This window comes from Zeus faber (genome assembly GCF_960531495.2).
Source record: "Zeus faber genome assembly, chromosome: 18".
In the NCBI taxonomy this organism is placed as follows: domain Eukaryota; kingdom Metazoa; phylum Chordata; class Actinopteri; order Zeiformes; family Zeidae; genus Zeus; species Zeus faber.
This window is the reverse complement of record NC_137210.1, coordinates 28,080,697-28,090,220: the sequence shown is the minus strand read 5'-3', so window position 1 is coordinate 28,090,220 and position 9,524 is coordinate 28,080,697. Positions and strand designations below refer to the sequence as shown.

Below are 9,524 nucleotides of genomic sequence, written 5' to 3'. Positions count from 1 at the left end.
AGCAGAGAGAGACCAGGACTTAAACTGAGAACGCCACCGTCTCCGTCACAGAAAGATCCAGACCGGGCGTCCAACAGCCTCTAACTCAACAGTCCGTCTTTCATCTATATTCCTATACAGACAATAGCAAGGTCAAGGTGAAGGTCAAGAGAGAGCGAGAGCGAGAGCGAGAGAGAGGCAGGAGGAGTTGAATTAGCAGGGAAAGCTGTTGCGGTTCTGTTCCAGTTGCGTCATCGTAATCAGTGTAATCAACCATTTTAAGCATTTTCCTGTTTCCTTGGAAACATTTGGCGACCCTGTTTTTCCGCCAGACCAATCAGCTCTGCAACAGGTGACAGAGAGGTGGAGGAGAGCGACGGTGTTCTGCGAGGGGACGTGCTGATTAGAGTAAACAGCTGCAGAAGTGTCCAGAGGACGCACATAGGAATAAATCATTGGATTGTCCTTCTGAAACTCGACAGTGGCCATGTCTCTGAGAGATGAGGCGTGTGTGGTGACGGGAGCCTGTGGCTTCCTTGGACAGCGGCTGATCAAACTACTGCTGGAGGAAGAGATTCTGGCGGAGATCCGTCTGGTGGACAAATGCGTTCAGCCTCAACTTGTACAGACACTGGAGGGTAAATACCTGAGAAAGCTACAGGGCGATCAGGGTGGTGTGTTTTATGGCCTCGTAAAAGTGTTCCAAGTTTCATCTTAGGAAGGGAAATTTGTGAGGTGGATTTCAATCAAGCAATTTGGTAAAGTATGTCTGGCTACTTTTCCTACACATCCTGTCTGTGAAGGTGTTATTAGGTCAAGGAGTTACTTTTACAATTTGTTTTATATGTTGCACGAACCATAGACCCGGGGTATTATTGATGTATTGTCTAAAACCATTATCAATAATTATGATGACACGATCATGTGGTTTCACATGTCAAGAGATATGTAGTATATACGCCTGATATAATTATTTCAGCCACCTCAAGATAATTTATCTGTCATCCGGTGTTGACGTCATTGTTTTTGTTGGTTCACTGTGTGCCAGACTGCAGAGGTCACACCCAGCTAAGGGTGTTCGAGGGGGACGTACGGGACAGTGCCTTCCTTCGGAGAGCCTGTCGCGGGGCCTCCATTGTCTTCCACGTTGCCTCGCTCATCGACGTCACCGGGGCTCTGGACTACAGCGAGCTGTATGGGGTCAATGTCAAAGGTAGGGGCCTTCGACTGCCTCATTTTAAAGGGAAGCTCTACGGTTCTGCACTTGCTGTGGATGTCACTATAATATCCAGTAATGCGTACTGAAGGGCTTCAATATGAGAGTTGGTTTCAAAGGTGCGCATCTTGACCTATAGGGCGCCCTGTCTTTTGCTAACAAAAAAAAATGTAAAAATCTGTTTAGCACATAAACTAGAAGTTATTTCCTATTTCGATATTGTCAATATTATTGGAGTGATGAAATCAGATGACACCTCTTTTGAAGACGATTCAATGCTTCCAGTCCAACAGGTTTTCTGGAAGAAATACCTTCACATTTATTTCCAGCACAATATAAAAAATTAAGGCCTAATTATTGTACAATTATTGCATATATTAAACCAATCTAAGCTTTTTTAAAACACCAATCACATGGTGTTTTTTTCCAGAGAAATGTAAAGGTAAATATGTTGTAGGATGTGATGTGAGATCCTGTAGAACAAAAATCTCAACTTGTAAATTGACATTTTTAGTCACATAAAATATTTACACATCAGTGTTCTGAATTTGAAGTTAGTGGAAAAAAAATCACAAATGTGTATTCTGACATTTGGATGGATCTTCAGTACTTACATTTATTTATTTTTAACTTTAAGCCGTTTTTCAGTACAACTACAAATCTAGGATCACAACCTCACACATTTTTATTACAGACACACATCTGTGATCACAACCTCTCACATTGGTCATCAGAACATGTCTTCACAAAACGTCCAATCTGGGCTCCTGGACATTTGCAACTCTTCTTGCGATAACTGCTTTGCAAAGCTCACTTGTAGCTGTGGAAGTGAGAGAGCATTGTGGGGGGGGGGGGGGGGGTGCAGTAAGCCCTGACCAATCACAAGACAGGAGGTTTTTCTGTTTAGCCCTGATCACAATATCTCATTACAGTAATTAACTGTGGTAAAGTTGCTTCAATATTCATATATTCAACATACATTCGTCCAGACCTCACAGGGGAGAGCGGCTGATCGAGGTCCCGGAATGAGGTGCAGCTTCGCTGACAGCAGCAGCACTGGGGGTCTTTCATGTGACTTAGGACACCTAAACTAGGTCTATTAGTACTATGAACTAGATTACATGTCGCACAGCCTTTCAACGCCAAAATAAAAGTTCTTGTTTTCATATATATATATATTTTTTTATAAATTTCAAAGGTCAATAGCCTTTCTGTCATGTGACTTGTGACACCCAAACCAGGCCTACATAGTGCTATGATCTGGGGTTCTCAAACTTTTTTTATTAATAGTTACTGACTTACTGCACCCCCTTTTGCAACACATTTATCGCAAGAAGTTCAAGTTCAGATTCAATATACAAGATGCATCTGTAGAAGCTCAGACTTTTGTTCTACAGGTTCAGATTTTTCTTCTACGGGTTCTCACATCCTGTTCTACAAGCTCTCACATTTTGCAACATATTTACCTTCATAAAAAAAGCCCCTCACATGTCTTTCCAGCACAAGATAATTAATCAATGCCAAACTATGGTCTGTGTCCTGCAGGGACGCAGCTCCTGCTGGAAGCCTGCATCCTAGAGAATGTGGTGTCTTTTATCTACACCAGCAGCATCGAGGTGGCAGGTCCCAACCCCAACGGTGACCCCATAGTCGGAGGCAACGAAGACACCGTCTACAACTCCTCCCTTAAGTTCCCATACAGCAAGACCAAGAAGGAGGCCGAGCGCTCAACCCTGGAGGCTAACGGAGAGCTCCTCCAGAACGGGGGGCGGCTGGCCACCTGCGCCCTCCGGCCCATGTACATATACGGGGAAGGCTGCCGCTTCCTGCTGGGTCACATGGTGAACGGGATCCGAAACAACAATGTCCTGTACCGAACCTCGCCCCGGGAGGCTCATGTGAACCCCGTCTACGTGGGCAACGTGGCCCTGGCCCACCTCCAAGCGGCCCGAGGCCTCGGAGACCCGCAGAGGAGAAACGTCATCGGGGGGAATTTCTACTACATCTCCGATGACACGCCGCCCGTCAGCTACTCAGACTTCAACCATGTGGTGATGTCTCCTCTGGGGCTGGGCATCCAGGAGAAGCTGATGCTGCCCTTCCCTCTGCTCTACCTGATCTGCTTCCTGTTGGAGGTTCTGAGCATGTTGCTCCGCCCCTTTAAACGCATAGCCCCTCCCCTCAACCGCCAAATTCTGACAATGCTTAGCACGCCGTTTAGCTTCACCTATCACAAGGCCAAGCGGGACCTGGGATATGCCCCCAAGTACAGCTGGGAGGAAGCACGCCGGCACACGGTGGCGTGGCTCGCCTCCCGCCTGCCGGAGGAAAGAGAAAGAGCCAAGAAGTGACTCGAATACAGCAGCTGGAGATGAGATATACCAATACCAGATATAGTTGTCTGGTCCAATACTTTGCTGCATATGGTTCGATTGAACGCGTTATTTTACCAACTCAGTGACGGTTTCATGTTGTATCCAACTTTGTCGAAACAAAGCAGTGAATAAATCAATAACTTAAAATAATGACTCGTCAACTTCAGCATGTTACTGTTTTTATCGTTGTAACAGAGATTTTCAGTGTTTCTATCTCTATTGGAAATCGTTATAGCCACAAGAGCAGGTCTGAAAAAAATGGTCCATCCCTAGTAACTGCTTTAGATTGGTTAATAAAGCTAAAACCTTTTGGCAACATAATGTATTGAAATGGGTAGAAATGTTTTCCCTCTGTGCATTTTTATTTGTCTCTTGTTTCTTATCAAGTCATGTGCAGGATCAATTCATACATTGGGGATGTGAAGTGATGAGGAATATATTGGCTGTCATGTGCCTGAATTCCCACTCCACTGTTACCTACTCAAGCAGATGGTATCAGCGTTTGGCTCGTTCTGACGGATAGCGTTCCATCCTTGTCACCACATTTCATTAAGAATTCTCCATTCAAGTCTGTAAATCATTACGCTTCACATCACAAGATTAACACTGAGACAGATCGGAACCTCTGCATAATGAATACCCTCGACCCAATTCTCTGGTTTAGGATTATATTTTTGACACTAAAGTGGTTTCAAAACAACAGGCTAGATCCAGTCAAAATACATGATGTTCACTTCACTCACGGGTCTCTCTCTCTCTCTCTCTCTCTCTCTCTCTCTCTCTCGGGCCAGAGTCCAGTCTTCCAAACAAACAGCCATTACATTAACATGAACACAAACATGCAGACACTCAAGTCTCAAGGGTTTTTTTTTTTTTTGCTCGCGCAATAATTATTTGACATAAATAGAGAACCTGTTGTGGACTGGGGCCTTTACTTCTGTGATTATGGATACGCCTCAACCTTACAAACAGATTTACTCCGGCAAGCAGCCAATTCAGATTATTTTTTTCTAAAGGCAGCACAGTGCTTTAAGAGAGTTAGAGTTGAGCACTATCAGCCAGTAGGGAGTTAGGAAGCAGAGTTGCAAACCACCGAGCGCAGCTGAGCACTAAAGCCTGTCGCCATTCACAAGCCTCGTTTCCATGGTGGCAATGTCCCAGCAAAGCCTTGTTCAGAGCCTGCTGGCGATCTGTATCACGGCAGTAGCGCTAGGTAAGTTGACCCCTCTCTTGCTTAAACCCTTGCTTCTAATCAAGTCTTGTGTTTCCTTCCCAAATTCTAAAAAGATGGTGTGCAAGCATTACATTTGAGACGAATAAGTATGAACACCAGCTTCGGTGACACTCGGGGAAAAGAAAGTGTGTGCGTTAGTTGTTCCAATTCCGGTCTTTACTGACGATGACTGTGTGAGGGTTCATTCTTACAAAATGTTGTTCAAGGACTTTCAAGTACTTTTTAAGCAATATTTTTTCATTTTCAATGACAAAACGATGCAAAACAAATATAATACATTTTCGATGTGATATATATTGATTCAAATAAAATATAATCTTAGCCTCATTGTCCATTATTTACATTAGTATATCTACATATTTATTGTCTATATATTTATCTCCATTTCAAATAATGTTCAATTTCAAGTTCAAGTGGATTAAATTTACATTTCCCATCATCATCAGTGTTGTAAAAGCCATTCTGGAGGAAAAATTGTATTATGTTATGATTTGACTAACAAAACCAGGGGGAATATCACAGGTTTTCAATGACAGCATTTTTTTTTCAAGGACCTTTCGAGCTCTTCAGCACAAATGGGGCTATTTTCAAGGTAATACAGTACTTACAATTTTAGAGGACAAAATTCAAGCACCTCAAGCTCCTGGTAAGACCCCTTGCTGTGATGTAGTATGTTCCACGAGTGCTGACAAATGTACTTGTAAGTACTTGCTTTGGATAAAAGCTTCGGCTAATCGCTTGAGCAATTTCTACAGATTTAACAGATCAGAGCAGCCTTTTTTGACTCATTTTCTTCAGTGTAGATATCGTGTGATGCCAGAGTAAGAGGAGTCTGCATAAGAACACAAGTCGGCAAACCAGTCCCTTCCTCCAGCAGGCGGCGTGCCGGGAGAGCCCAGCGAGGAGTGCGCTGACATGAACACCTGGTCCGAGGGCCGCAACAACAGAGGTAGGACACCCAATGCGGCGGATCACCCCGTCAGGTTCCTGCTGCTGACGAGGAGGAACCAGAGCTGTGCCCGACTGATCAGCCCAGTGAACCTCAGCGCCACAGACCTGTCGCTCTTCAACCTCAACCTGCCCATCAAGCTGGTCTTGCACGGATTCAGGTGAAAATGGTGCTTTTGTTAAACACACACTTTGGGGGGTTTTCTCATCTTAAAAAAATGCACCTTGCTTTCTTGATAAAAAAAAATAAAAATAAACCAAATGAAGCCTTTAAAAAGAAAAAAAAGCTGAACCAGACAGAGCGGTGAAAAAAAAACACTGCGAGGTGCTACTAAAATGTTTTTGTTGATCTGCTGAGAGAAAATTCTCACGTGAAACACATCAATATATAACTTTTCTTCACAAATGTTATTAAATTCTCATTACAGATAATAAGTGTGGCTGATTGCCACCTACTGGTTGAAATCCCTACAGAGCGTGCAGGGAGGATGTAGACGCAGATCAGCACTCATACTGGCTCTCTACACCACAAATAAAATAAATAAAAATCAAAGAAAGGCGGCCCAATCCCCACCAGCAGTCCTGCAAGCTACAATGCAAAGTACTGTATATCTATAGTGCAATCTATCCATCTGGAGAGGAGAAGAGTGTGACTACACCGTCCATATAGGACTTGGCGATACAAAATCATTTATCATCACAGCAATTAGGGGTTCGCCAACACTGGTGTTGGTTGTCTGTTATCAGAATAAACTAGGTTCCCCAGACAATTAGTCCAAAACTGAGTAATGTAATGTCATTGGATTGGTGGTCAATATATCACTACAGTATTAGGCCTTGATACAGAGTAGCAGATGTACGCTGTACAGAACAAATGAGGATATATTATACATACATAGATTGATTGAACTGCAAAAAATGGGTCAATATTTCCTTGCCAAGAACAGTGAAAAGATCTTACATTGCAGTCCTATGTTGTGTCTGTGTTTAAAAAAAAACCTCATCCTGCCATCTGCCATCCATCCTTCCCTGCCCACCTCTCAGGGTCACGGGCAGCAAGCCTGACTGGGCGATGGATTTAGGCAAGGCTCTGCTGAGGGTGGAGGACGTGAATGTGGTGATGGTGGACTGGGTCTACACCGCGTCCTTCACCTACCCTGTGGCGGTGGAGAACCACAGGGAGGTGTCCCTTCAAGTCTCTGTGCTCATAAACCAGCTCCAGGTGAGAGACTACCTTGCTGTTAAAACTGCCTGGATAATGATCACCTATAATTCAATTTAAGGTTTGAAGCTCCTTGCTCCTGCCTACATTTCTTAACCCCTCATGCCTTGTCATAATGGGAGACCCTTTAGGTCCTTACCAACAAGGCTAGTAGGCTTGTTTTGTAGCTGCACATACACCGCCCTAACCCTAACTCCACCTCTGAAACAGTCTTCTAGATAACATTAGATTGGCCGATTCGGTTAGTGGTCCACAGATTGATCACTCGGCTGATTATTGGGCCGATATTTGTGCATTTTGAGATAATCGGCATCGTCCAATGCCTGCGCTCATGAGGCCAATAAACACAAAATGTCTGCAGGCAAGTGTTAGGCTAGTGCAAAAATATCGCGCACACATAGCCCCTTATCCTCTCACTCACTCGCTGCCTTCACTCGTCTCATTCGCTTCAGTTTGTTATGGTGTTAGCTCATTAAAGATGGTAAATGCAGAGCCCCTGCGACCGGTTTTAAAAGAAAACAGCAGGGCTGCTGTTTGGAAATACTTTTCATTTGAGGCCAAACGTAAACCTCACTCAGACATTTCGAGCGGAGTCTTTCTTTTTCTCCCCAGACAGCGCTGCACCGTGCCTGCATTCCGATATTCCTGTGTTTTTGCTTTAGATTTATTTATTTTTGTTTGTTTCCTAACTTGTATGAAACAAAATGTTTTAAAAACAGTTGAGTAAAGGAACTGTCCCATTACAAACAAAAAGCCTGTGTCCCGTGCTGCATCACACCGTCTCTCCGTTGCACTTCTGTAACGGAGAGACTCTATTTCCCGACCAGACTTTAATATGACGCAGTTTATTCTTTTTTTTTAAATTATTGTTAATTATTATTTATTTTCAACTCATATGGGTTTTTTTAACGTTTTGTTTTTTTTAATAACCTGTTGACATTTATTTATTTTATGCATTTTTTTATTTAAAGTAATTGCACTGCAGAGACAATGCAGACAGTACCATTAGCGTTAAATACATTTAACACTCATCAGAAATGTTGTGTCTCATTTGTAGAGGTGTCACAGTTGATTGATTTTGAACTTCGAAATCACAAGCAGCTTCGCGATTCTCCCCGTATTGTTGTGGGTAATATTGTTCAACATGGTCGCCATATTGGGGCGCTCAAGATCCGCCAGTGAACAAATGCAGCGTGTGCTGAGGGGTGCGGGGCCTAGAACCAGTGACAAGCAAAAAGACGATGTTTTGAGTTTGCTCGAGAAGCCAGGGAGAACTATTCACTATTCACTATGGCCGACAGTTACTCAGCGATGCTTTAGTGATGTCATGTAATCCAGTGATCTTTATAGTATTTTACATCGGCAATCATTTTTTTACTTCCACCAACAGAAGCGCGGAAGTAAACTAGAGTCCTTCCATCTCATTGGAGTGAGTCTCGGGGCGCACGTTGCCGGATTTGTGGGAACCATTTTCGGGAGCAAGATTGGACGAATCACAGGTCAGACATTACTGCTTCCTGCTGTCTTATTCCCCAGTGGCGGCTGAGCAATCCTGTGATATTGTTATTGTGGGATGGGTTACAGGTGGCTTACCATTTACACATTGTTTTTTTCATTGCATATATTCTCTTTTACATAGTGAACAATGAGTGAAAAGCTTTCGATTTTCAGAAACTACAAATACAGAAAGTAGGAGAAAGAAAGAAGAAAGGAAGAACGTCTCAATGTCATTCATTATTTTGAAGATTTGTTCCTCCTGCCTAGTTTTTGAAAATACAGACAAATGCGAAGGAAATGGCTTCTGAGTTCTACTGTGTGTGAAAATTAGGCTGAAATTGAAATGAAATAAAATGATTGGTGCAGTTTGTCGTCTGAAGTACTCAATCCTACACAGCTCTCGGTGGTTTGAGGTAAAACACTAAACTATAAAAATAAATCTGATTTGTACCGTATTTTGCAGCCCTTGACCCTGCTGGACCGCTTTTCAAAAATGCTGACACGTCCGACCGCTTGGACCCCTCTGACGCACTGTTTGTGGAGGCCATCCACACCGACGCCGACAGTGAGGACGCACACACAACAAGCTGGAATTACACGATTACTACTTACTTTATCTGTGTTTTACATGCTCACATACCTATATACATACAAGACGGGCGAAGGTTCACGGGAGAAATCCTCTGAGAAAATCTGTTTGGGGTCTCAAGAGACTCGAGCTAAGAAACATGATTAAACACAATGGGTTTTAATACATTTCATATTGGTCTATTATGATCATCAAAGATGTCCCTGGGACCTCGACATAACTAAACTGGACCTACATACATACATTTTTTTTTTCTATGAAAGCTTCTTTTTTAGATACATATATACACATTTTATATTTAATAATGTATAGCATTCATCATATAGTATACAAAACATTAAAGACATACATATGGAGCGCTGCAGGAATGAGCTCTAAAACCCGGAAATGAGTCGTACTTCCGGTTCCCTTATCTAAAGGTCAATAGGTTTTTTGAATGGGATTTTGGTTTGACGCATGAAATA

General features: G+C 43.0%; 2 protein-coding genes across 2 annotated transcripts in view; both read left to right on the top strand.

The window, feature by feature from the left end:
• Positions 1–466: 466 nt before the first annotated feature.
• Positions 467–3,546, top strand: hsd3b1 (hydroxy-delta-5-steroid dehydrogenase, 3 beta- and steroid delta-isomerase 1; the record flags this gene model as incomplete). The annotated part of the gene is made up of 3 exons (XM_080018706.1): positions 467–617; positions 1,028–1,192; positions 2,741–3,546. The coding sequence occupies 3 exons, from the start codon at positions 467–469 to the stop codon at positions 3,544–3,546; spliced, it is 1,122 nt and encodes a 373-aa protein (XP_079874832.1).
• Positions 3,547–4,722: 1,176 nt separating this feature from the next.
• Positions 4,723–9,524, top strand: part of pla1a (phospholipase A1 member A) — a gene marked incomplete at both ends in the record, with an annotated part of 11,282 nt that continues 6,480 nt past the window's right edge. The window contains 5 exons of the mRNA XM_080018952.1: positions 4,723–4,783; positions 5,682–5,913; positions 6,797–6,974; positions 8,365–8,473; positions 8,935–9,036. Coding sequence (XP_079875078.1) covers positions 4,723–4,783; positions 5,682–5,913; positions 6,797–6,974; positions 8,365–8,473; positions 8,935–9,036 — 682 coding nt within the window. The remainder of the gene's footprint in view (positions 4,784–5,681; positions 5,914–6,796; positions 6,975–8,364; positions 8,474–8,934; positions 9,037–9,524) is intronic.